The 27,971-nt window shown below is 34.1% G+C and overlaps 2 protein-coding genes across 4 annotated transcripts; one reads left to right on the plus strand and one right to left on the minus strand.

Annotated features, from left to right (window-relative positions):
- Positions 1-3,583: 3,583 nt before the first annotated feature.
- LOC107889909 (FT-interacting protein 3) lies at positions 3,584-6,874 on the plus strand. Of its 3 annotated transcripts, none has more exons than XM_016814454.2 (2): positions 3,584-3,833; positions 4,372-6,874. In XM_016814454.2, exon 2 carries the CDS (start codon positions 4,412-4,414, stop codon positions 6,728-6,730), a length of 2,319 nt encoding a protein of 772 aa, XP_016669943.2. In that variant the 5' UTR covers positions 3,584-3,833; positions 4,372-4,411; the 3' UTR covers positions 6,731-6,874. The 3 variants fall into 3 exon arrangements, with proteins under 3 accessions (XP_016669943.2, XP_016669948.2, XP_016669938.2); XM_016814459.2 differs by having other exon boundaries at positions 3,600-3,833; positions 4,405-6,874; XM_016814449.2 differs by lacking the exon at positions 3,584-3,833 and adding an exon at positions 3,892-4,244 and having other exon boundaries at positions 4,405-6,874.
- A 734-nt stretch (positions 6,875-7,608) lies between these two features.
- Positions 7,609-26,761, minus strand: LOC107889925 (CCR4-NOT transcription complex subunit 9). Its single transcript, XM_041095462.1, has 9 exons — positions 26,384-26,761; positions 20,061-20,132; positions 18,884-18,973; positions 18,622-18,664; positions 11,273-11,379; positions 10,215-10,310; positions 8,819-9,009; positions 8,633-8,702; positions 7,609-8,007 (listed from the first exon to the last, which is right to left on the minus strand). The coding sequence occupies exons 1-9, from the start codon at positions 26,570-26,572 to the stop codon at positions 7,897-7,899; spliced, it is 969 nt and encodes a 322-aa protein (XP_040951396.1). The 5' UTR covers positions 26,573-26,761; the 3' UTR covers positions 7,609-7,896.
- Between the last annotated feature and the right edge of the window lie 1,210 nt (positions 26,762-27,971).

Here is a 27,971-nt window from a genome sequence, read left to right on the forward strand (position 1 = left end):
GTACTTGATTGTAGCAAAGGATTTGCTTGATTCTCTCCCCTCTTGATGTTATCCTTTGATATGAGGAGGAATGAGTGTTAGCTTATCTTCCTTTATGTATGGTCGACCATTGAGTGCTAGAGAGGTAATGGTTTTTTACTACTATTTTTAACCGTAGGTGGACAGTTGAAGCTTGGTTCAAAGGGAATAAGGTGCTGATTTTTATTTGGTTAAGATTGGGGTTAATTCTACTATATTTGGAAGATGAATGTTCAGTTATGGGCTTCTAATCTTAGCAGTGGATGTTGCCAGTCTTATTTCATGGTAAAGTGGGTAAGTGACTCGTTTTGAGCCTCTAATTTAGACAATATTGGGCCTCCATATAATTAAATCTGAATTAACGTCATTTTGAAGCCCATGAGACTGCATTGTGAATCTTTTATTCTATTCTTGTCTAAGACCCAAATACAACCAAAATTTTGTCATCCTTTCGCTTAGCCCAATTATTCCAAAAAAAACAAACAAAATAACATGTATTTAGCATAAAATTCACAACTTAACACATTCTCATGGAAATAATAAAATATCATGAAATTAAGTGAAAACCATAGAAAGTGTTATTTATTTACTCGAAATTAGTATAAAATGTACATAAAAGAGTGCTAAAATATCTATATATTTTAGAGTTTACACACCCTCAAACTTAAATCATTACTTGTCCCGAGTAATGCTAAAAACATGTTATAATCTGTAGAATTTAATTCATCCAAATAGTCATGTAAAGGTAAAAGAAGTTATGCTCTCAAATTAATTCTACAAGTTTGTAGTTTGTATTCAGTATATCACCCAGTGTTTCTTCGCGTATCTAGATGCTAACAAATCAAGATTTGAACAGTTAATTTTATAAGTAGAATAAGTTCAATTCCATAGAAGACTTTAACTTCCCTAATTTAACTCATCATCATTTCTTAGATTTAAGACATGTCTTCATATGTTAGTTCAATACTTTCCTTTCCACTAATGTATTCAGCTTCTACTAATTAATGACATTCTACGAGGCTCTTCAGGTGTCCTTTTTATTGACACGATACCTCCACGAGGATGCTAGATGACTTAAACGTGTCCGACTAACCACTACAACTACCTTTGGAGCAACACAAAACACGGGTAACGGACTGATTAGTGGGAGAGTTTGCTAATTAGGGATCTCACCAAAATAAGGAACTCGCCAACCGCAAAATAAGATTCTGCAAACTCGGTGAAGCTTAGCAAAATGCTTCACCAGAAAGTTTGCCAATGTTAACTCGTCTAAGTCTCGCAACTTAGGTGGTTTCGCCAGAGCAATCTCCCAACAATACTAGCTGGCCAAAAGAACATGTGACAATGAGTGCATTCCCTCCAAACACAACCAAGAGCATAAATATGCTATGTTGTAAGGCATCATAACATATCTCCACACACACATATACCTATACAAGTACCCATCTAATCCCTGTGGCATGCCAATTGTATCCTAACTAATCTACCAATCTCATAAGGACATTTATTTTATAATCAATTAAAAGATTCACAATTCACATAATTGGTCTCATATAACACATATACCTCCTTGATGCATAATGGCACCCAAATATCACATATACATATTCATATTGTCACCTAAATGACCCGTATTGCCATACAATGCCCCATATTATTATGTGAGTGATTAGAAAATTATCCCGTTTCACATATAACACAAGTTATTATTATTTCTTAATTTACTTATTCATTTTATCATTAGGCGACCATGTCACCGTGACACTTTCCGGGTAATTTATGTCATGTATTTCCAAATTACCGACAGATCATTTTACATATATGTGCTTGTTAATTAATTCATTAATTCATGATTTTCATAGCATTTGAGTTCTCATTTTCACAATTCTTACTTATCACATTGGACAAAAACTTCTCTTAGCCATATCTTAATCTTATATTTTCACCATTTTGCTTTATTAAACATACTAACACGTGCGTTCATTCCAACCATCAAACTTATGCCATGACATTTATTTTCTCAAAACATAATACCAATCTTATTTTTATACAAATTAAACTAAGGTTATTAGTGTTACCATTTCTCTTTCCCATTTATCACAACACATTAAATCATATTTTCACATATTTTAACACATAATTTATTTAATCATTTATTTCACTAATTATCATATTTCATAATCACATCATTAATGGGAAAGATAACAAATCCAATGGTACTTATCTCTTGGATATACTTATTCTCAAAACTAAGTTTTCTACACCTTAGCTCCTCCCTCATACAAGCTTGGGGGTTCAATTTCCATCATTCCTCCTTTTCTCATAAATCCAAAATATAACAAAAGTATTCGTATTCAAGCTCTCATAGCTTTCTAATAGCATCAATCACAGATATCAAAGAAAGGAATGATGGAAACATCGTTTCTTACTTCATTTGAAATTTTCTCTCTCTAGTTTCAATTTTTTTTCATTAAACACACATAAATCCTAAATTAAAAATGGAGAGATTTATGTGGGAAATGAGTTTAGGAGGTGATTTCCTAAGTGGTTTTAGTGAAATCTTAATATGGAAGGTTGAAATGTATGATTGATTTGAAGAAAAAGACAAGGAAATGAAGAAAAGAAGTCCCCCCATGGAAAAAGATGGAGAGAGTCCGCTAGTAGGGGCTGACCGGGGGGTGCATTTCATCTTCTTCTTTTTCTAAAGAAAAAATATCCAAGCCAAAAGTCAAAGGTTCAAGTGAAACTATGTAAAATGTATAGTCCAAGTTTAATCTCCACGAAATATTCTCATGCAAAGACTCATATTCAATATCAATCATATAATATTTCCCCAAAAAAATAATTCTAGCAAAATGAGCAAAATACCTTTATATGTAAAATTTGCACTCCAATCCTTTTCTTTAATTTTATTCTCTCATCCATTCTATTTATATTTTATTTTCTAATTGCTATCAATTTCATTCAATCATCAAAAGTCCTATTTAAATCTTCAAATTCTGCTTCCACCCATGCCAATGTGAATAATATCCTCTTCCAAAATAGAAACACTACCTCATGAGACCATCCCTGTAGCATTTACAATAAAAATCTTAATTGAATTAGTGTAACGGGTTAATTGCATTTCAATTATGTCAATAAAACAAAATATTATCATTTTCTAAAATAAATTATATGATTTTGAGGATTTTTTTATTATTTTATATTTTTATATAAAAGTATACATATATAATAAAATTTAAACTCATACCTTTTTAATTTTCATATTTATACTTACCATTCAACTAAAAATTTATTTATATTTTTATCAATTTAAAAGTTGATTTTTCATTCACGTAGTAGATTTACCATAATAATAATAATATAATAATAATCAGTGAAAAGAGCGAGCCAACAACACTGAGTCCGAGGTCCACCAACATCAACACAAACAAACAAAACAACCCTTCATCTCGCATGTGCCCGAACCGACAACAGTCTTCCCACGTGTAACTTTCTTTGTTTTTTCTCAAGCTTCAACCCCTACGTTTTTTATACAATAAAATCTCTCCTGTTAATATATCTTTTTAGTTTTCATCTTTGCTCTTCTTTTTGGTGAATTAAAAATAAATGGTGAAAATAGAAAGGTTGATACTTGTACTTTTTATGTGTTCTTTTATTTCTTTATAGATCTTTGAGTCTCACTTCCCACACCTCCCCGTTCTTATTCTTACTAGTTTCGTATTTTTTTTCTTCAAGTTATATAAACATAAAAATTTTCCATTTCTGCACCTTGAAGAAAGAAAGTTGGTTCTTTTTCTTGCATTCTTACAAAGGTACATCTCTTTTTCTTTTTCCTTTTAACTGACTGCTTTGATTTCAAATGTTTGTCTTTGTAGGTTTGGTTTGAGTTGTTGTTCTAACTTTGACACTATGTTTTTTCACTCTTTTAAGTCATGTAAAATTTCAATAATGCATGACAGTGATATATGGTTCATATTTTATTTCTTTTGCTTGTAGCTAACTCCTTTTTTTTCTTGTGTTTGGGATAACGGGTTTTCTTGCTTTAGATCTGTTCCTGTTTCTTCTTGTATAAAACGCAGTTTTGGTTGTTTTGCTGTATATTCTGATAAATGTTTCAGTTTTAATGCTGTTTGGTAACCGGGAAAATTGTTTAAAGAGCCTTCAAGTTCGCTTCTTTGATTGTTAACTGCATTGAATGCTTCTTTACTGATGATTATTGACAAGTACGTATGAACTGTTTCGCTATTATTATACGAAGTTTTCTTCCCTTTAGCTCGGCTACCAAATGGAGCTTATAAGTTGTAAATTTGTTTATTATTATCGAAATTCTAATTTTTCTGATAACCATAGCTGCTGCTTGCACAACTGTTGAGTGTTGTTTAGAAGCAAGATGCAGAAGCCGCCGCCACAATCAGTAGACTTTGCCCTAAAGCAGACCTCACCCAACATCGGGGCCGGGGCAGTCACCGGTGATAAGCTTTCGTGCACCTATGACCTTGTGGAGCAAATGCAATACCTGTACGTTCGAGTTGTGAAGGCTAAGGATTTACCTGGAAAAGATGTCACTGGCAGCTGTGATCCTTATGTGGAGGTTAAACTTGGGAACTACAAGGGAGTAACTAAGCATTTCGAGAAGAAGAGCAATCCTGAATGGAACCAAGTATTTGGATTCTCAAAAGAAAGAATTCAAGCTTCTATTTTGGAAGTGTTTGTGAAGGACAAGGATGTTGTTGTAGATGATTTAATCGGCAGGGTTGTGTTCGATGTCAATGAAATTCCGAAGAGGGTTCCTCCGGACAGCCCATTGGCGCCACAGTGGTATAGATTGGAAGATCGAAAGGGTAATAAAGCAAAGGGAGAGCTCATGCTGGCTGTTTGGATGGGAACTCAAGCAGATGAGGCATTTCCGGATGCGTGGCATTCAGATGCTGCATCAGTTGGCCCAGATGGTGTTACAAACATTCGATCAAAAGTGTATCTTTCCCCCAAGCTTTGGTATGTGAGGGTGAATGTCATTGAAGCTCAAGACTTGGTACCTAGTGATAAAGGCAGGTTCCCTGAAGTATTTGTGAAAGCTGTTCTCGGAAATCAGGCTTTGAGAACTAGAATATCTCCGAGTAAGACCATCAATCCAATGTGGAATGAGGACTTGATTTTTGTAGTTGCTGAACCTTTCGAGGAGCCATTGTTTCTATCAGTGGAAGATAGGGTGGGATCGAACAAGGATGAAACCTTGGGGAAGTGTGTGATTCCATTACAGGTGGTTCAAAGAAGGTTAGACCATAAACCTGTAAATAGTCGGTGGCACAATCTCGAGAAACATGTGATTGTTGATGGAGAGAAAAAAGAAATGAAATTCGCCAGCCGGATTCACTTAAGGATCTGTTTAGAAGGAGGGTATCATGTTTTGGATGAATCTACACACTGCAGCAGTGATCTTAGGCCGACTGCAAAACAGCTATGGAGACCAAACATTGGAATTCTTGAACTGGGTATTCTAAGTGCCCACGGCCTGATGCCAATGAAAACAAAAGATGGACGAGGAACCACAGATGCTTATTGTGTGGCCAAGTATGGGCAGAAATGGATCCGGACAAGGACAATCGTTGACAATTTCATGCCAAGGTGGAATGAGCAGTACACTTGGGAGGTTTTCGATCCTTGTACTGTCATCACTATAGGGGTTTTTGATAATGGTCATATACACGGGGGAGCTGGAGGGGCAAAGGATGCAAGAATTGGGAAGGTAAGGATTCGGTTATCGACACTCGAAGCCGACAGGGTCTATACGCATTCATATCCTCTACTGGTGCTACATTCTTCAGGGGTTAAAAAAACTGGTGAAGTTCAATTGGCTGTGAGGTTCACCTGCTCAACTTTGATTAACATGCTGCGTATGTATTCGCATCCACTGTTGCCTAAGATGCACTACATCCACCCATTGTCTGTGATTCAGCTCGATAGCTTGAGGCACCAAGCTATGCAGATTGTCTCGGTGAGACTGAGCCGGGCTGAGCCACCATTGAGGAAGGAAGTTGTGGAGTACATGCTGGATGTTGATTCACATATGTGGAGCATGAGGAGAAGTAAAGCAAACTTTTTCCGAATTATGGGAGTTCTAAGTGGGTTGATTGCAGTTGGAAAATGGTTTGATCAACTCTGCAATTGGAGAAACCCTATTACAACCATTTTGATTCATATCCTTTTCATTATATTGGTTCTTTATCCTGAGCTAATACTTCCCACGGTTTTTCTCTACCTTTTCCTAATCGGAATCTGGAACTACCGCTGGCGGCCACTGCACCCTCCTCACATGGATACGCGTCTGTCTCATGCCGATGCAGCCCATCCAGATGAACTAGATGAAGAGTTTGATACCTTCCCCACTTCCCGCCCATCTGATATCGTCAGGATGAGATATGATCGTCTCAGAAGTATAGGAGGGAGAGTTCAGACTGTGATTGGTGATCTGGCAACACAAGGGGAAAGGTTACAGTCTCTGCTAAGCTGGAGGGACCCGAGAGCAACCACCTTATTCGTGACATTCTGTTTGATCGCCGCCATAGTTCTTTATGTTACACCATTCCAAGTTGTGGCTCTTCTCATAGGACTTTATGCCTTAAGGCATCCTAGGTTCCGCCACAAACTTCCGTCAGTACCTCTTAACTTCTTTAGACGGTTGCCTGCGAGATCGGACAGCATGTTATGAGCATATCATTCAATGTCTAATTATGCAAAATAGCAAAGCAGGGTTCTTTAGTTGGTGGCAAATGCAGGGTCCTGTTACATGATAATATGTAATTTGTGTCTGCCTTTGTTTAATAATAAATAAAAAAACCTAAGCTTCATTGTATTATTCTGCATAAGCCATCGTTCCAAGCTAAGTATACGTTAAAAGTTCAAGAGACCATTTTTGTTTTAGTTTAGCCTTTAGTATTTGAATCAAAAAGCATGGGAAATGAATAGGTGAATGTACGAACTAATCAAAACATTTTATTATTAAGAGTAAGTTACACTCAAGGTCACTAAATTATTAATAAATTTATGTTTTAATCACTCAATTTAAAAAAATTATAAAATATCCACTAAACTATTCAAAAATTTTCATTTAAGTTATTAGACTATTCAAAAATCTCTATTCAAGTCATTGAGATGTTAATTTTAAAAAATTAATAATAATTAACAAGCTTTAAGTGATGAATCAATATATTGACCTAGTAACTTAAATAAAAACTTTCAAATAATTCAACCAAAACATAAACTTACTAATAATTTAATAACATTAGTGCAACTTATCTCCATTATTAAATGAATAAATTTTAACAAAATTAACACTTACTATTTAAGAAAAATCATTTATTAACAAAATCAATATTTTAAAAGATTTTTATAATTCTACAAATAAAATATTATTCAAAGGAAAGACCCATTTTCATGTTAATTTTTAACCATAAATGTTTCATATAATTCGACCATAATTGAGCATTTTAAATACTAAAGAGATTAAATTAATATAGACCGATATTTATTTGATAAAAGCCCATGTCATCTCTTCTCGGAAAAAAACAAACATGATAAGGCAAGTGGTAATGCCAATCAGATCATTTTTTTTTTCTTGGCCAGAAGCAGCAGCAGCCTCATCGTTACTTTCATTCTACATTTTTAACTTATATTCAAAACAGTCAAACGACTGGCGACCATGCTTTACTCTCCTAGTGCTGGATTTGATTTCCATTTTATGGACATATAGTTAATTACAACATCTAATTAAATTAACATACACCAAAACAAAAACAAAAAAACTAGTTAGATAAATCATAAAAGGATGCCTCCCTGCCTGCTGAAACCAAACAATGAGCGATGATGGTACGATTCTCAGCTAACCAGCATGTGATCAAACCCTGCACCAGCCTGAAGTGTTGGCACCCGACTCACCCCAACATTGTGAAGCAACTGTTGCAGCCACCTCCTAGTGGTTTGATCCTCCTATAACCATCATCAAACATGATAAATAATAATATTAATAAAGATGCACTGCACTGTCAAAAGTGAATGGATTTAAATAACCTCATGAAAGCCAACAACCAGCAGTTATCAATGACCACAACTCAATCAAACCTATAGCACCAACAAGAATCTGCTCTCCAAACTCAGCAGATATGTCAAGGATGGATCAACTTAAGTGCATAAAATACTAGAGATCAATAACTTCCGTAGGTAGTAGTATTTTTCTTCAGTATTATTATTAATACCATTTGACGCACCAAAAAACAAATTTCCATTTAACTGAACTATGTTTAAACAAATATTCTAGTATCAAAGACAATTAAAGTCAATTTAATGCCTACAAGCATTTAAATTCCACAGTTCCCTAAACTCACTTCTATATGTGTACAACTAAATTAGTTTTATGCACGTGAATAACATTTTATGTGGTTAATATTTTAACAAGCCACCCTCATATATGTCTAATTTTGAGTAGATTAAAAATGTAACAAATTGATCAATACACAACTTTCAACTATCATGAAAAATAGAATGAAATTTAAAAAGCATGGGTTTGACAATAGCAATTTTAAAAAAAAATATGAATTAAACATGCAGTACTTACACGAAGGCAAGTACTAAAAGTGGCATCGCGTAACATATCAGGAAGGCAACTTCTTAATGCATCACAAGCTCTGTATTACAAAGGCAGGCAAAAGAAATTGTAAATTTAAGCATATGCCTCAAGAAAGAGGGTGAGCTTAAAGCCAAAATTTGACAAATGACAGCATGATCAACTTGACTAACAAACCTTGGGTTGTCTGACAATCTAAGATAACATCGAATAATATGTTTTAAAAGTCGTGAAGAGGGTTGCTCAGCAATTGCAGCAACCATATTTCTCAGAACTCGACCAACTGCAAAAAATCGCTCTGCAGTAGTGCAAATATAGTCCAACCCAACATCATCTAGTAGAATCTTCTGAACTATAAAAGTGGCAACCTGCTACCAAATAATCATTTGTCACATTTCATGGAAGCAAGAACCTTACATATAAGTGTTAGTATTTTGGTACACTGGCAATGTAATTTTTTAACTCAACAAGCAGAGTTAAAAGATTGCCATGTGTCCCATTTCTTTTATATGCATATATATATATTTAATATTTAACTATACCTATAGGACACTTGCCATTGCCCAAACCTTGTTTGTGAGTTTAAAATTTGCACCAGCAATGTGCCAATATTTTCCCTATATATAATCCAATGAATTATATCAACTCCAGCAATGAGGTACAACAGTTGTCAACTGTATATCAATTTCAGATTTCATGGTTCACCAAGAGCTGCTGCCTTGTAAGCAGCTCAAGTGAACAGAGATGCCAGCAAAAAGGGTAAATTGTCTGAGAAGGGGTTGGGGAGTATCTCATTACCACATTTATTAGCCAGTATATTACTAGTTCTTTGAAGAGAGAACATTCAAAGCCCTTTATGAACTAGTCGTGCAAGATAAAACTCAACAACCATTTAAGAAGCAAAAGATACAAACTCTCACTGTCCCGAATTCTTAATGTGAAGATAGTTGGCAGGTACAGCAAAATTTGTTCTTAGCCAACTTAACAGAGGACTTGGAGAAAGAAGGGGGCATAAGCTAGAAATAGAAAAAGCCAAAAATATAGATTCAAATTACTCTGAGCTATATAATATGGGCAAAGTTGAAACTTTGCATCTGCGTACTATGGTGTGCATATATGGGCCCTTGTCCAGACTAAGTCCAAGAAAAAATTAAAAATAGGGCTTAGGAGTGCTAGTGGAGCCTAAATTTTGATACACAAACCCAACCATTTTAAAATAAAACTTATATTAGAAACAGATATGTCACTATAAAAAAGTTTTAATATATCATATATAAACACATCAAATATGCATTTACATGATAATGTTTTTTTTTCCATTTTATGGTATTTGTCTACCAGAAAAAAATAAGGAAAATGGTGCGCACACACGAAATATGGACTGCAATTGCAAGCCTGGGCAGGCTGCCCATCCATGTATACCTCCAGGCATGCATGTCAGCTATCAAACAATTCCACCAAATTGCACCACTTGAATAACAAACATAATTTAAGATGGAATGCATAGGGAAACAGAAAAAGTTGCTAATTCAGCATAATTGAAAAAGAGAAGTTAAGAATTAACAAACTCAACTGTTTTCGATAGTTCACTACCCATCTCCATTGTTCGGAGGCATAGTGGGATTATCTCTGTTGAAAGAAGAAAGCTAATAACTTCTGTATCATCAACCTATAAAAGAAAGTAAACTAAGTTATAGATTTAGAAGCATTATGCAGACAACATTTATGAAAAATAACAAAGATATAAATGCTAGCTTGGATCAAAATTGACTACTTGACTGCTGTAACTTTTCTAAATTAAGTGTTGCAAGCAGATATCAGTACATGTAATAAGCAAAAGGTACCTAATATTATACAAAACCAAACACAGAGCATCTATTGCATGCTCCCAAGTTCTGAGGGACTATAATAGGGGAAACAAAAGAAAAGTTGTAATCTATTTTCCTCCCGCTCCCCCCCCCCCTTTTTTTTTCCTTTTTCTAGAGCATCTATTGCATGCTCTCAAATTAGAGGGGGACTATAACAGGAAAAGCAAAAGCAAGATAAGTAATTTATTTTCCGTTTTTATCTTCTTCTCTGATACATCATCATTTTATGTTTACTAGTTGGATGACATTACTAACTACCAACAAAATAAAGGGGAACATTCCTGTGATGTCTGAACTCAAAGCAGCGCATAACAATGGTGCAATTCTCTAATTCCAGATTTCCAGTAGTTCAGAGAATTAGATCCTAATAAACAAGAAATGCATAATTCCTAAAGATAGAAGAAAGTTTACGTAAGACATATTCGGCAACCAAATAACAAAAAGGTTTCTACGATAGCTATGGATGCTTTTCGTATAGAAAAATTAGTGCAAGTCAAATTGACAGTAAGTCCCAAAATGCTGCAATCCAAGTTAATAATCATCTGTTGCAGATCATGCAAAGTTCCTTGGTCCTATTTATAGCAGTTTCTATAAGTTTTCATAGTAGATCATATATAAGGCTACTTCCATTCTCCCCATAATTCGCTTTGATTTTAGAATTCATTCACATCTTCCTGGATCATGCATAATGTACAATAGCATTATGATCCAAGAAGATCGCATTGCTGGCAACTCAATCAACTTAAATCAAAGAAAGAATTACCTTCACCAAGGCACCGATGACACCTAAGCTAGTAAGCCTCAAGTACTCAAAAGGCCTCGATTTACTTGTTGTATTAAGGAAAGGATACAAATACAGGGGTATATGAGCTGCAAATGAAAAATAATTAGAGCCACCAGTTAGAACACACACAATTTTATGTTGGAGACAAAAAGACTGTCATTCTTTACTATAGAAGAAGCAAGTAATATCAAGAATGTATAAGCATTTAAAATTTGGCCGCACACAGCCTAAAGGGCATAGAGTGGGCAGAGGAAAGGACTTCTAGTTCAAAGTTACTTAGAAGAGACAATGACATGAATGTCCAACATAAACTCAAGCTTTCTGCCTTATAACCTCAAAAGTAAGAACAATTAAGAAACCAACTTACACCCTCAATCAATATTCTTCTCTTTTAACGAACTCAAAGGCTAAGAAAATGCATTAGGTTGTAATTCATGAACATTCAAGTAATAATCCTCCATTTAATATTAATTTTCATAAATGTCCATTTAACCTTGCTTGTGGAGTTTAAAGTTCCACTACCAATACACAGGATAATTTTCCTTAAAAGAAATCCTATAGTGAAAATAATATTTCAAGTATCACTTAAAATATCTAATTCCCAATTTTAGCATTGGTAAATCAAATATGAATGACTTGTATTAGGTGCTTAGACGCAATTGCATTATGACACTTGTCGAATATTTGTTGCTCGTAGCTCAAGGTCTCCAACACCAATAGATAATCGCCGGCCGAGAAAGAGGCGGCCTTGGTGTGACCATTGCTTTAAACCCAGCCATACAAGGGAGACATGTTGGAAGCTCAATACAAAACCGGCGGATTGGAAGCCAAATTGATCAGCCCAAGATAGCCATACAAACTCAGCCAATGTCACGGGGGAACAATAGTGCACAAATGAATCGAACTCCTTCACCAAGGAACAGCTAGATATGCTAAAATTGTTGTTGAACAACACTCTGACACAGAACTCTACCGCTGCACCGGCCACAAGTTTATATGCTAAGTCAGGTAAATTACAATCAAAACAATGGATTATTGACTCAGAAGCATCGGATCATATGACAAGAGATGGGACACTTTTCTTTGACTATCAATCATGTCACTCTCATCTCACAGTGAAGATTGTTGATGGCACTTTATCTAAAGTGACCGGGATCGAATCAATTCAAAAATCACTTGGAATCAATCTCAAATCTATGTTTTATGTTCCGAATCTTGATTGTAATCTGATTTTCATCAGCAAATTGACTCGTGATAACCATTGTTTAACAACATTCTTTCCAAATGTGCGTGGTTTTTGGATATTGAGTTCAAAGAGAAAGAGTGGCACTGCTGAGATGTGTAATAGATTATACCTCCTTAAGCCACCTGAATCTAGACAAGCCCTAGTAGCTGCTACAAGCTATCTGCTTCTGTTTCAAATCAGTTTAATGCTAGTTCTGGTGTCAATAAGGATAGTGAGATCATGATGTGGCACTATCGGCTAGGACATCCTAATTTCTTGTACCTTGGAAAGTTATTTACCCATTTGTTCGTCAATAAAAATCCAAAATTTTTCAACTGTGAAATCTCTCAACTTGTAAAACATACTAGATCTATCTATCCAGGGATTTCTTACCAACCATCAAAACCGTTTTCCCTTGTTCATAGTGACATTTGGAAACCTTCACGAATCAAAAACATTAATGAGCATAGTGATTTTTTATTTTTGTTGATGACCATACAAGACTTGGGTATTTCTTATGAAAGAAAAATTTGTGGTTTGGGTATTTCTTATGAAAGAAAAATTTGTGGTTGAAAGAATATTTCAAGTCTTCAAGAAAATTTTGTGGTTGAAAGAAAAATGGGGTTACAGAAAGAGAAAATATATATTTGTTGGAAGTGGCCCGCTCCATTACGTTTTCCACTAACGTACCAAAATACCTATGGGGGGAAGCTATCCTTACTTTGGCATATCTTATCAATAGGTTACCATCTCAAGTCCTTCAATTTCAAACTCCTCGTCAAGTCCCTATTAATCTCTTTCCACATGCCCAGTTCCTATCATCCAACCTGCCTCCAAAAGTATTTGGATGCTCAGCCTTTGTCCATGTCTATTCACACAATAAAAGCAAACTTGATCTATGATCCACAAAGTGTATCTTCATTGGTTACTCCACAAACAAAAAAAAAGGTATAAATGCTTTTGTCCCACTACTCAGGGAGTTTTTGAAACCATAGATGCTACATTTTTTGAAAACAGTTTTTTTTCCAAGACTGAAATTTAAGGGAGATCACAGCAAAATTTCAACCTTGGAGTTGGGATTCCTTGCTTGAACAAAAATCCTATTTGCTCCAAGTTATCAACCACGAAGCTTTGAACCTATTCCAAGTCAGCCTACGTTTGGACATCCCTCATTGAATCCAAGTTGTGAGTCGATTCCTTCTATACCTGATCTGTCAACTTCACCATTGTGTCCTAACAAACATGTGCCTCAATCAGCAACTAAGGAACTACAGGTTTATTCAAGAAAGGGGAGGCAAACTCAAGAGGTTGAAACCATGACACATCCCACACTTGTCCAAGATTCTGAAGCGGATCCAACAACTGTAGAAACTCACATAGGAGGGAAGAATGAGCAAGAGCAAGAGGAGAATCAAATAGAAGATTTATAATTACCCATTGCCCTAAGGAAAGGTACTTGTAACACCCGAAAATAGAGCCTAGATTTTAGGAGTATTTTAGGAATTTTGGCCTATATAAGCTCGAAATTTTGTAAGATTGGTACTCGATAATGTTTTCAACTATGACATCTTAACTGTTAAATCAATTTTAAAAGTGTTCTAGAAATCTCTAATTTTAGAGAAAGGGCCGATTCATAATAGAGTCAAAACAGTGAGCATTTATGTGACAATTTAACCAATTTATAAAATTAAACATATTTCTTTCCCATCATGTTTTGACGTCAGTTTCTTTTCCTCTTCATTGTGCTTGCTGCCCCTTGCTTTTCCTTGCTATTTCAATCAATTGTTGATTCTCAAATCACAATACCTTAATTTCCTATCATCCCTAAATCATTTACCATTATAAATCCCCACTAAAAAGACCCAAAACTCTATAGATTTCATTTCTCCAAATGTGGATTTTTCGAATTTACGTCAAAACTCATTCATTCTTTTAAAAAAATAATTATTCATGTATTCATTGTTTTTTAATGTTATTCAGGATTTTGAGTCAAAACTTAGTTTCAAAGCGTTTTTCAACTTATTTTAGCATAATTAGAAGGTTTTTAAACTTATCTTTTAAGTTTCGTTATAAATTTTTCATCTTTAAATGAATTTTGTGAAAATTGCCTAAAGGATATCAAAAAATGTCGATACTAATAATTGAGTAGATTTGTCTAGTTTGAAGGTTGCGAATTAAGCGTATATAAATAATTAGATGAACGAAACTGATTTTAAGCAAAAAAGTTAAGTATAGATTGAGATATTAGTATCTAAAGTTCGCTATGCTAATAGTTTAAGTTACACGGGAACTCAGCTTAAAGCTTGTGTGTGAGTTCTATTGAGTAAATTCTTAATTATTATGTGATTGTGGTTATTGTATGATTTATGTGTGTAAAGCTTCGAATTCGTTAGAGCTTGCTACGAGCTAAGGAAGCGTTAGTTGAGTTTTAAACTTTTTGACAAAAGCATAAGTGGTGAGTGTATGGAATTGCTACTCATAAACACGAGTCATGTGTTATTTTGGAATTTAGATGTAGCCTAAACCCTTACTCTAAATTCCGAGCGTAAATTTCCTTGAATCCATAATTATTTTGTGATTTTGTGGTTATGTATTATGCATGAAAGGTGATATGTGGATATAGTGACTATTGTATGAAGTACATTTATATACATGCAATTTATATGCTAAATGACTAAGATAATGTTTTGCAAAATATGTTATTGGCAGTGATAGTGCATGAATAATCAGTAAGTAATTTGTTATTTTCGGATATTTTGGCCTTGTGATTTTGGAATTATTAGATATAATTGGCATGCCATAAGATTGTGAGTAGTCACTTATATGTATAGTGATTTTAGGCGTTAAGGCCCTGGGACATATTTGGAGGAATAAGAGAATGTGAACTAAGCTCCATTCAACGGGACATGTGAGGGGAAATAAGGAGAGTGTTAACTTTATGCTTTACTTTTTGGAACATATTTGACTCTATGAGTCTATGTGGTGTAAAGGAAATCTGCGTATCCGATGTGTAATGATAAAGCTTACTATATGTTTCATAACTCAAGTGTCAATTTATCATATTTTATGTAATCATGTGAAATGTGTTCTATGCTTGAATGAGTATGTATGCATTGTGAGAATGAACTATTAGATGATGCATGACTCAATACTATATGATGTTAGACTTAAGATTAAGGTATTTGTAAGTAAATGATTTACTGTGTTGCATGATGTTATATTTGCGTTGTGAAAATTCTTTGCATTCACTGAGCTTGTTGAAGCTCACCCACTCATTTCAATATATGCAAATTAGTGACACCGCGATGACTGTTGTTTATCGTAGGTGCTCTATTATTTATACTCGTATTGGAGAAATAAGCAATGTGGTAGAACTATTTTGGTTATTGACTTTTAAACATTTTGATTTGGCTTATAAGATTTTCATGTTACTATTATGCTAGAATAATAGACATTGATGTTGGCATGACAATTCTTGTTTGGATGATTGACATTTTGGACTGTTAAATTTAACTGTTGAATGATTAAATAAATAAAGTATTTGATGCATGTTACCTAGGAACTATTTGAGATGAATTAGTTGCTCTTCTATACTGCATTTTTAGCTTCAAAAGTAAAGGTATCGATAGTTAGCTTTGAAAATCGATACCTCCGTGAATTAAAATGTATAGGAAAACAAAATAAGGATTTGGTATCGATAACTTATCTCGAGTATCGATACTCGGGACTAAAGTATCGATAATTTATAGCAAGTACTGATAATTTTCGATAATTGGGATTTTTGGTTGAAAACAGTAAGCTCATTTGGTATCTTTTTTTTTTTTGGTTGAAAATAGTATCGATACCTACAGACATTCTTTTGAATTTTTTCTAAATGGCCCTTATGCATGTTTCTAACTGTATGTACGACCAATTAACAAATAATTTGCATGTAATAATGATAGTTAACTGATTGGATGACTTAAAATCTATACGAACAATAAAATGGACGTTTTGTTTACAATGAGCTTTCTACTTGATGTATGTGACTTGAGATGATGGTGTGACATCCCGTATTCGAGCTTAACTCCCAGGCCGAGTATAGGGTGTTACAATACTCGGACGTGTACTCAACATCTAATTAAATATTTTCTTTCCCATGGAAATTTGTCCGGGACTTATCGAGCATTTCTCACAAAATTGGATTTAGTTTGAACTCCAGCTAATATTCAAGAAGCCCTTGGACATCTAGGTTGGAAACAAGCAGTTCAAGAAAAGATTAGTGCTTTGAAAAGAAATGACATATGGTTTATTACAAATCTTCCACCAAGGAAGAAAGCAATAAGTTGCAAATGAGTATTCACTATGAAGCATAAGGCAGATGGAAGCATTGAGAGGCTTAAGGTGCAGTTGGTAGCCAAGGGTTTCACCCAATCCTATGGAATTGATAATCAAGAGACATTTGCTCCTAATGCGAAACTTAATACTATCCGAATACTTCTATCCTTGGCTACAAACTTAGACTGGTCACTTCATCAATTGGATATCAAGAATGCATTTCTAAATGAGAATCTCGAAGGGGTCTACATAGAGATTCAATCTGGGATTCAGAAGAACTATGGCAACGGAAAGATGTAAACTATTGAAATCATTATATGGGCTGAAGCAATCTCCACGAGTATGGTTTGGTCGATTCTCAAAGTCAGTAAAAGGACACGGCTTTATCTAATGCCAAGTTGATCACACATTGTTTGTGAAGCATTCCTTGGTAAATAAGTTGGCTGTATTTATTCTCTACATGGATGATATCATTCTAACTGGAAATTATATGGAAGAGAAAGTGAGGATCAAACAGGCATTAGCTGAAGAATTTGAAGTCAAAAATCTTGGTCCTCTTCGATACTTTCTAGCAATGGAAGTGGCTCGATCAAGAAAATGTATATTTGTTTCACAACTCAAATACACCTTAGACTTACTAAAGGAAACCGGTATGCTTGGTTGTAGACCAGCAAACACTCCAATGGACTCCAAGAAAAAACTCGATCGTGAAAAATGAGTTCTAATAGATAAAGGGACATACCAATGTCTGGTAGGGAAACTTATCTATCTTTCCCATACTTGGCCAGACAATGGTTTTACAATGAGCACAGTAAGTCAGTTCATGAACAATCCAATAAAGGAACATATGGAGGCAGTATACCAAATTCTCAGGTATCTAAAGAGGACTCCTGGAAAGGAGTTACTATTTAGAAAGATTGACTACCGAGATATAATGTTGTACTCTAATGCTAACTGGGCAGGGAGTCAGATAGATAGCAAATCAACTACAGGTTATTGTTCCTTTGTATGGGGAAATCTTGTGACTTGGCAAAGTAAAAAACAGTTTGTTGTTTCCAAGAACAGTGTTGAATCAGAGCTAAGAGCACTTGCAATTAGAATTTGTGAAGGGATATGGATCAGGCAAATAATGGCAGAATTGGGTATGAAATTTGGAAAGACTATGAAGCTCAAACGTGATAACCAAACGATCATCAATATTGCAAAGGATCTAGTTCATCATGATCAAACCAAGCATGTTACGATTGATAGACACTTCATTGCAGAGAAGATAGAGAATTCTGAAGTACAAGTAATATACACTCCAACTCGAGAGCAGTGTGCAGATATCCTAATGAAGGCTCTTCAAGGACCTAACCTTTAGAGATTGTGTAGCAACCTGGGCATATACATCTACAACCCAACTTGTGGGGGAGTGTCGAATATTTAGTCCTCAAAGTTAGGAGTTAGTTTCCTATTTTGTAGATATTAGGAAATCAAGAAACTAATTAATTTTTATTCTGTTTTAGTATTACTATTTTATAGGAGGTAGTTTCCTTATTTATTTGTGTAGAGGTGTGTATATATACATCATGTACCTATTCTGATTTAATATAGAAGATTAATTAATTCAAAATCTTCACATTTAGAGGATAATCAATAATTCAAGACACAATGTCCTGATAGATGTCAAGAACCAATTAAAAAGAGAAGCAATGCACAGTGAAGCTAGAAACTATCCCCTTCATGCATTAAGCAACAAAGTACAAATCTCAAGACCAGACAAACTCATCACATGAGAACATACCATTTAGGAATAACATCCTTGTGTCTGGGTGAGAAGCTACACACTGTAAGAAAAGATTAAAATCATGATGCATTAGCAGAGCCTTTGAATAGACAAATACAATAATAAACAAATTGCACATAACTTTATCTTCTTCAACAACAATATGAGAAAAATTGCAAACCAAACTAAAAGATAAAAAGTAATATCAGGGTAATAAGTTACATTAGTGAAGTAAATATTCAAATAACAGAATAACTAGAAAAGGCAAAAAACATATCACCTGAAGTAGAGCAAGGGCATTACAAACTCGATTTGATTGAACAGGAGTTAGATTTGGAGGGGAGAGAACAGGGTAAATACAAACTATCTCCTGAAAGTAAACATGGTTTAGCATCAAGGAATTAAGACAGTAAATCTGAAACCAGAAGAATTTTACAATTTCCAATTGGCAACTCAATTAATAAAAGAATATGTAAGAGGCATCTAGCAAGTCTAAAATGATAATTAGACTGAAAACAAAAAGAACCCACTTGTTTTGAAAAAATAAATCCATGATTTAAAATGTTCAATCTAAAATAACATTTCCAATGTGCATGACAAGAATGTAAAATAAACCAAAATTTCAAATACCTTAGATATAACCTTATTTTGATGTAAAGATTGTTGACATTGACTAGCAGTTTTTTTTCCTCAATAAGTCATTTCTCATTAGCCAAAAAGTAATATACCTTAGCCTTTCTATATCCCTTATTAGTACAAATAATTCTTACCTCTTCCTATTCCCTTTCTAGTTAACTAGGTAATAAGAGAAGGAATATTACAAATTGAGCTATATGTCAAATAATATAGATTTGAATGAAATTGAACAAGGCAATAATTTGACATACTATGAACAACTAAGAAATGAATAAAGAACAGAATTGATAACTTTATGTTAATAAAGACGCTGTTGATCATTGTAAAATCTCTTTAAAAAAACCAAGTCAAATACAGAAACACTCCAGCAGTATACTGACATGACAGAAGTAATCATGCAGATTCACAATTGGTCTGGTAAATGAAGCATGTTACTGAGGAATTTTACCTAACTAACAACATAAGCCTACAATCATCTTTCACATTCTAATTTCGAAGAAAAAATATATCACTTATATTTCACATTAGCTTCAAATAATATGCCTATCCTCATTTTAGTTGACATTCATGTCCAAACTTACAGTACCAACTTGCACCATAAGAAACATAAAAAGATATCAACTTGGTGAAAGATATGCACCATAACTAAAGCATGGATATCAACACCAATAAATTAAAGAAAGATCAGCATCTAAACTGATAAGTTATCTATCAAGTCAATTGAAGACATTGAAAAAGAAATTACAAAAATTGCAGAAAAAATAATGGATGGGAGAGGAAAGAGTGAAGAAACTTCGAACTACCAATAGTTAATAGCATACCTGTAGCAGTGCAGCAATAGTACCAAAAGAATTCCACAACAACGGAGCCAAATCTTGAAATAGTTCCCTCTTCTAAAAATAAAAAACAAAAACAAGTTTATTAGGCATATCTCTATGAGTGCAGCTACATTACCAAATGAATTCCACAATAAAGGAGCCAAATCTTGAAATAATTCCTTGTTTATAGTACCAAGGGTATACACTGGTTTATAGTAGTAACAGACAAATCTTGAACATCTAAATTGCATAAACGCATACAGAGAGTGAACATATGAGATGTAGGTATTACCTAATCAGTGATGTGCACAAAACTTCTGGGGCTATTTAACTACCTTCTAAACCTTTATAAAATAACACTGAATCCAAATATTTTATTTTTTAAAGATGACAGCCCTAGATGATGAATTCAATTCAATCAACCGCCCAAATATCCCTATCACTCGCTTGATGAATAGTTAACTGTTGACAAATTCACTACTCTCAAGTTAGGGCATGTATTTCAACTTCAATATTCAGAATCATTATGAAGATAATGCATGCGAATGCAGCTAAATGAAAAGCAAATGATTCACAACAAAACCAAAGGCAGTGCATGAGAAAACTTATAATGCATCACAAGGACAGGAGAAAAAGAAAGAGATAAAGCAATTCCAATTCCAGGCCCTATCATTCCTTTGAGAAAAGATATGAGACAATTTGATACGAGTCACAAAAGCCCAAATTCTTGAAGGCGAGGCCCAATAAGAAGATTCCAAGCCCAATCAAGAAATCCACCCATACTTAGTTGAAAATCAGGCCAAATTGTCAAAGTGGCCCAAGTTGTAAAGTTTTATTTTTATTTATTTATTTATTTATTTTATTTAGTTTAAATTTTTATATTCAGTCCAAGAGTCCCAAATAAAAGACCCTTGGCCGAATTTCCATATTAAAATAATTAGGAGTTTTTTTTTTAGTTTTAGTTTTAGTGTTCTAATTAAATTAGGAAAACATTTGAAAGGCCTATTTATATGGCTTGGCCAGCCACCCTACATTACATTACAATTACATTGAAAATTTCAGATTTGATTTGAGTGAAAATTCTCTTTGAGTTCTTCAAGGATTTTCTCTTGAGTTTTCCTTAGAAGTTGTTTTAACAATCTTTTTGATTGTGGGAGCCATCTTCAACCTTCTTCTTGCCATTGATATTCTTTGGAGGGGAGATTAGAGCCGTTTGAAGGGAGTTGTGAGATCTTTCGAGATTTCAAGGCTTCTTAGGACTTATCTTTTAATTTCTTACTGTCAATTCTTTCTTTATTTCTACTTGTGCTGAATCATTATCTAATCTATTTTCTGTTCTTATTGTGTTTTCAGCCTTTTTCTATCTTAAGGAATTAGCCCAAAAATCCTCAATTTCTAGGGTTTTTCCATACTCTTTTTGGGTGAAATTAGATTGTCGAAATTTGGGGAAAACTATCTTGGTGTTCAATTGGGCAGAATCACAATCTCCTTGAGGGTTTCAAGAACCCTAACACTTATTTCTATTCTCAATTTGATTCTTTGCTGATTTGGGGATTTTATTTCAGATCTGAAAATTCAAAAATCTAATCTTTTAATTTTCTGTTTTGTTTCAGATCTAATTGTTTAGGGTTTTCGTAGGAGTTTCTCGTGACTTGGCAACTCGATCTTGGTCCGCGCGCAACCCCGTATCATTTGGTATCAGATTTTGGGCGTTTTGGGTGTTCTTGGTTGATTTCTAAACTGATCTCTATTTTTTAAATTACAAACAGTAGTTTTACCCAGAAAAATTTTCGAAAAAAATTCATTTGAGTGGGTAAATGTTTTCTGATTGATCTGAAATTTTACATACATATTTTTGGCACTGTTATTGAATATACAAAAATATTTCCCGCAAAAAAATAAGTCGAAAAAGTCAAAAAATTGAAAAAAGACGAAATCCAATAAAAAATTAAAAAAATATTCAGCGGGTTGAATTTGGTGCCCAAATTTTCCAGATCAAAAATTCAATATTTGAAGACATTCCAGATTTAATTTTGTGATTTTTTGAGATTGGGAACACCTCAAACGAAGTTGTCAAGTTACTCCGCAGTTTTTCGGGTTTTCTGTTTTCAACAATTTTTATTGATTCTTAGCTGTAGGTTTTCATTTGTTTGCTTTTTATTCTCCCTTTACAATATCTAACACCTTCTTGTTTTTTGTGTTAGTAGGATTTAAACGTGTGCCCAATTCTTCCTCGGTGCAACACGAATCAATTGGTGTCTCGTCAGTTTTTGGCATCCTAGTGCACATTAGGATTCTTTGGTAGATCGGTTCATCCACTCTCTAATTGGTTGATATAAACTTTGATAAAGAACTCACAAGATTGAATTCTACCTCATTGAGAATTTGATTTTTTCTTTTTGAGTGATTAACGGTGAGGTTTGATAACTTTTATTTTTGAGTGTTGAGTGTTTTGCAGGTTTTAAAAAAAATGTCTACAGGTGATAATAATAGTGACATATTTAAAAAATTCCAACAACAGTTGGATGAACAGGCTGCTGCTCTTCGAGCCTTGACTGCTACCATCAATGAAGTACGATTGAATCAAGAACCTCAATATCGATATCCAATCAAGGAAGATCGGGATAACCAGCCCCATAGGCGCGACCCTCGACGTGTCCCTAGAATGGATGATGATTTTCATGATCGTGAGCAACCTTCTTTGGCAAAACCAAAGAGTGAGCAGCAACGAGGACATCTCTTTCATACTCGCTGCCATGTACAAGGGAAGCTTTGTAGAGTTATTATTGATGGTGAAAGTTGCACGAACGTAGCCAGCACGACGATGGTGGAAAAGCTTTGCTTAACCACTACCAAGCATCCACAACCTTATCAACTACAAGAGCTTAGCAACGAAGGCCGATTTAAGGTCACTCAACAAGTGCGCATCGCCTTTTCTATCGGTAAGTATCAAGACGAAGTTGTGTGCGACGTAATGCCTATTCAAGCCTGCCATTTGTTGCTAGGAGAACCATGGCAACTGGATCGAAAAGTCACTCACGATGGTCGTACCAATAGGTATTCTGTCAAGCATCAAGGAAAGAAACTCACCTTAGTGCCGCTCACTCCGGAACAAGTCCATGAGGACCAAATCAAACTGAAAAATTCTGTTAAAACAAGTGAGGAAAAAGAAAAACAGAATGAAAAAGAGCAAAAAGAGATTGAGAGTGAAAAAGAAATTGAAGAAAGAAGAGAAAATGAATTAGAAAAAGAAACAAAAGAAAAAGACGTGGAAAGGGTAGTGAGGAATGTTTCCACTAACCAAGATATGAATTTTTCTTGTGTTGCTACTTTTCAGGTTCCCGAAAGATCGAAAGATAACTTTCAACTTCAATACCTCTCAAATGAAAGACGCTTTCATACGATCAACTTAGGCAAAGATGAAATCACACTACATGATCCCGAAGGTAAGCGAGGTAAGGAAATTTTAGAAACCGAGTCCAGTGCAGATTTGAAAATTATTGATAAAACTTTTGGTGACTTAGTTCTTAAAAGATCCCTCATTTTGATCCGATTAATTGTTACTCTTCGATTGTGGTTGATAAAGTCATTACGAAAAGAAGTGTGATTTGTTATTCTCTTGATTTACCTTGTGTAAAATCCTCGAATTTGTCCAAATCTGTTTTGGAGAATAAGGTAACGAAATTTTCCAAATTTGTTTTCAATTTATATTCGTGCCTTAAACAGTTTATGTGGTTGTACATGAAGTTTGAGTTCCATTTGACAAAGGTTAACTCAACAACGGAGATTCGACTACACTATGCCCCCGATGAGCGAAGGTTTGTTTTAAATGAAAAAGGTAAAATCGACCCTTATTCTTCTGCTTATCGAGGTAAGATGCTTGAAACCTTTGAAACACTTTTGTACTCCTCGAATAGTGATAAAGATCGTGTTGATGAACACTTAGATCGAAACGTGCTTGACTGTCCTATTTTATTTATTGATGATCTATCTGTTTTGATGGTTGATAAAAAGATTCTTGTTTTTGATAATGCATGTGTGAGTGAATCTATAGACCGTCGATTAATGCATGGTATGATTATGCAACTCTGTGAACCATGTGAATCTTTTCAAATACCTACTTGTGACGATTATGTTTACCATTTGATTTATTACTCGCAATTTATTCATGGTTTGTGGGAACAATGTGAGACGACTGAATGCCTTAAAACATGTCCATCTTTATTTCAAATATTTGACGAGGCAGTGGTGAGTAAATTAGATTGTTTGCATGGTAATCTGAATCTGTCCATTCACTTGCGTTATACCTGTTCTATTATGCTTATAATTGGACTACAAGCTTGTTTGTGTTGCTATTTACTATTTCATGGCTATTCTTTTCAGTGGACTCAATTGCCATTACTCCCGTTCGATAGAGGAAAGTCGAGTTCATTTGATTTTTCAGATTCGAGGACGAATCTTTTTGAGGAAGGGGGGAATGATACGAGTCACAAAAGCCCAAATTCTTGAAGGCGAGGCCCAATAAGAAGATTCCAAGCCCAATCAAGAAATCCACCCATACTTAGTTGAAAATCAGGCCAAATTGTCAAAGTGGCCCAAGTTGTAAAGTTTTATTTTTATTTATTTATTTATTTATTTTATTTAGTTTAAATTTTTATATTCAGTCCAAGAGTCCCAAATAAAAGACCCTTGGCCGAATTTCCATATTAAAATAATTAGGAGTTTTTTTTTTAGTTTTAGTTTTAGTGTTCTAATTAAATTAGGAAAACATTTGAAAGGCCTATTTATATGGCTTGGCCAGCCACCCTACATTACATTACAATTACATTGAAAATTTCAGATTTGATTTGAGTGAAAATTCTCTTTGAGTTCTTCAAGGATTTTCTCTTGAGTTTTCCTTAGAAGTTGTTTTAACAATCTTTTTGATTGTGGGAGCCATCTTCAACCTTCTTCTTGCCATTGATATTCTTTGGAGGGGAGATTAGAGCCGTTTGAAGGGAGTTGTGAGATCTTTCGAGATTTCAAGGCTTCTTAGGACTTATCTTTTAATTTCTTACTGTCAATTCTTTCTTTATTTCTACTTGTGCTGAATCATTATCTAATCTATTTTCTGTTCTTATTGTGTTTTCAGCCTTTTTCTATCTTAAGGAATTAGCCCAAAAATCCCCAATTTCTAGGATTTTCCATACTCTTTTTGGGTGAAATTAGATTGTCGAAATTTGAGGAAAACTATCTTGGTGTTCAATTGGGCAGAATCACAATCTCCTTGAGGGTTTCAAGAACCCTAACACTTATTTCTATTCTCAATTTGATTCTTTGCTGATTTGGGGATTTTATTTCAGATCTGAAAATTCAAAAATCTAATCTTTTAATTTTTTGTTTCGTTTCAGATCTAATTGTTTAGGGTTTTCGTAGGAGTTTCTCGTGACTTGACAACTCGATCTTGGTCCGCGCGCAACCCCGTATCACAATTATAAAATAGAACAAATACAGAATACATATGATCTGCTTCAATGACATATTTAAGGAGCTAAACCTGAGAAATGGCGTGAAACCTTCATGCAAATAACTAATCGTATAAGTAAAAATATGGTCAACGATTACAGTTAAAAACTAGAGGATTCCTAAATCTTGAAATCATACAATATAAAGAGTAGATAGCAAGAATAGTCTAAAATTTTTAAGGCTCTAGACTGAACATTTTCAACAGATTCTTAATTCTACCCTTTTCTAATTCAATCCAAACTTCAAGTAGTAACTATTCTCCAGGATCTCTTCTTCTCCAAATTATTGATAGCATAATTCAATAGTCCTTATCTTAAAGCCCGAAAAAACTCTCATTTTCTCGTATGTATCATTTTCACTACGGCAATGTATCAATGGCTGCTTAGCCAAAACGACGGTAAGTCCCATAAAGGCATGTCATACCCATTTTGATGAATGTTACTTTCAGGAAAAATAACCATGTATAAACCCAAAATTACTACCAAAAAAAAAAAAGTTAACATATTTACAGGAATTTATTTCTTCTTTTCAGATTAGACATGGTGCTTTTCCTATTCCGATTTTCTTTTTTACATTTTGTTCTCTTAAAAGCAACAAAATTATAATAAATCGCACCTCAACTAAAATAAATAAATAAACGATATAAGATCAAATTTCCCTCAAGTTTCTACTTCATTTTAAGCCATACCCCCACTGTTTTTTTTTTTCAATTGATAACCCACTTTTTAAACAAAAATAAAAAAAAAATTAAAAGAGACGACCAAAAAGAACCTTTATTCAGTCAAGTAAAATACTATAAAAGGATAAATTTTTTTTGTTACCTTCGATAGTTCGAGAAGAGCGCTTTCTCGGAGATCAGGATTGCTCAGGTCGAGAACCAAATGCTCCGCCGATGCCATCTTCCGATCCTTAGTCGCCGGCACTCCGGCGGAAGTTGGATTCGAGGTGCTGGGCAGCCCAAAAGGCGCGTTCATCGATAGATTTTGAGGCATATTCATCATTTGCTTCATTTAAAGAAATAGGAAAATTTATTCCAATAAAAATCAATTGCAGTTTTCTTTTGTATAGATTTCTATTTTCTTGTTTCGAATGGGAGAGAAGCTTTTCTGTCCGACTGAATTTCACAGCGCGTGAGAGTCTTTGGTCTTAGAGTAACAGAGTATTTCAATTCTTTTTCAGTACATGCGTATGTTTAAAATAAGGCTAATCTCACTAGTCACCCAATTATATGTTGTTTCTTTTTTTTCCCCACCCATTCATAATAAGTTACAAAATAATTATTTAATTATTAATAATTTTTTTATCACCCAACTATCTTTAATTTTTAATATTTTTATTTTTGCCTTAGTCAAGTTGGTGATTAAAAAGATAAAATTAAATAATTAAATGATCATTTTGTAACTTTTCATAGTTAGATGACTAAAAAAGAAATTTACTAATTATTGGGTGACTATTTTATAACTTTTCATAGTTGGTGACCAAAAATGAAAAAAAAATCATAGTTGGGTGACCTTTACCCCTTAAAATTAACATCTAATAAATAATGAAAGATATTATTTGAAATTAACTAATAATACATATGTAATATATATGATATTAAAATGAAAAATTAGATCAAATTAAGTAAAATGAAATTTAAATATGTAAATATATCATATTAAAAATATTAAATGCACTAAAATTGTTTATCATGATATTTTCATCAATCTTGAGTTAATATCGTGACACGAGCCAAGGATGTGACACTCAAGGGGTTATTTTTCCTAGTGGTCCAATCACTCGAAGCAAGGCACGACAATTAAAATCAAAGATGAATGCTTTTGTCCAAGACTTTGTTGCTACAAATTTAATTCATCATGTTCGTGACGTTGACAAATACGGGAATGCAATCCACTGGACCAATCTTGGAATAGTGAAAGCCCATAAATTGGTGGATTAATCTTTTATGTATCTTATTATTATTATTTACTTAATTCTCATTGGTTGGGACACATCACTTATGAGTTAAGTAATTTTATTGGTTAGGTTATTATTTATTTATTTTCTTAGATAATTTTAAAGAGTTTTATTAGGGTTCAATTACTCTTGTATAAAGAGTTTTATTAGGGTTCAATTACTCTTGTATTTTACCTATAAATAGGCTTGCTTTCTATACATTGGGGGACACATAAAAAAAAGTATTTGTTTTCTTCCAAATTTGTGTGAGGCAAATTTTTTGAGAGTAGAGTGATTCTTCTCTTGCTATTTAGTTTGGAGTTTGTTACTTTCGAGGGTATTTCGGAGTTACAAATATTCAAATTTCTTTCCCGTTCATCGGTGTTTCTAGAGGTTCTTCTTCTAGGGGTTTCGCAGGGAGCCGCTCAATCATTGGCGCTTTTGGGTACAAGTTAACCAAGGGTTCCATAGGGC

Source organism: Gossypium hirsutum, chromosome D06 (genome assembly GCF_007990345.1).
Source record: "Gossypium hirsutum isolate 1008001.06 chromosome D06, Gossypium_hirsutum_v2.1, whole genome shotgun sequence".
Taxonomy (NCBI): domain Eukaryota; kingdom Viridiplantae; phylum Streptophyta; class Magnoliopsida; order Malvales; family Malvaceae; genus Gossypium; species Gossypium hirsutum.

Excerpts from the sequence above, each read along its gene's own strand:
- LOC107889925 (XM_041095462.1), bottom strand. The coding sequence starts at position 26,572 with ATGAAGCAAATGATGAATATGCCTCAAAATCTATCGATGAACGCGCCT. Across the intron at positions 18,665-18,883 it reads ATGCCCTTGCTCTACTTCAG|TGTGTAGCTTCTCACCCAGA; the intron begins GTGATATGTTTT and ends CTTTTCTTACAG. Across the intron at positions 8,008-8,632 it reads CTTTTAGTACTTGCCTTCGT|GAGGATCAAACCACTAGGAG; the intron begins GTAAGTACTGCA and ends TGATGGTTATAG.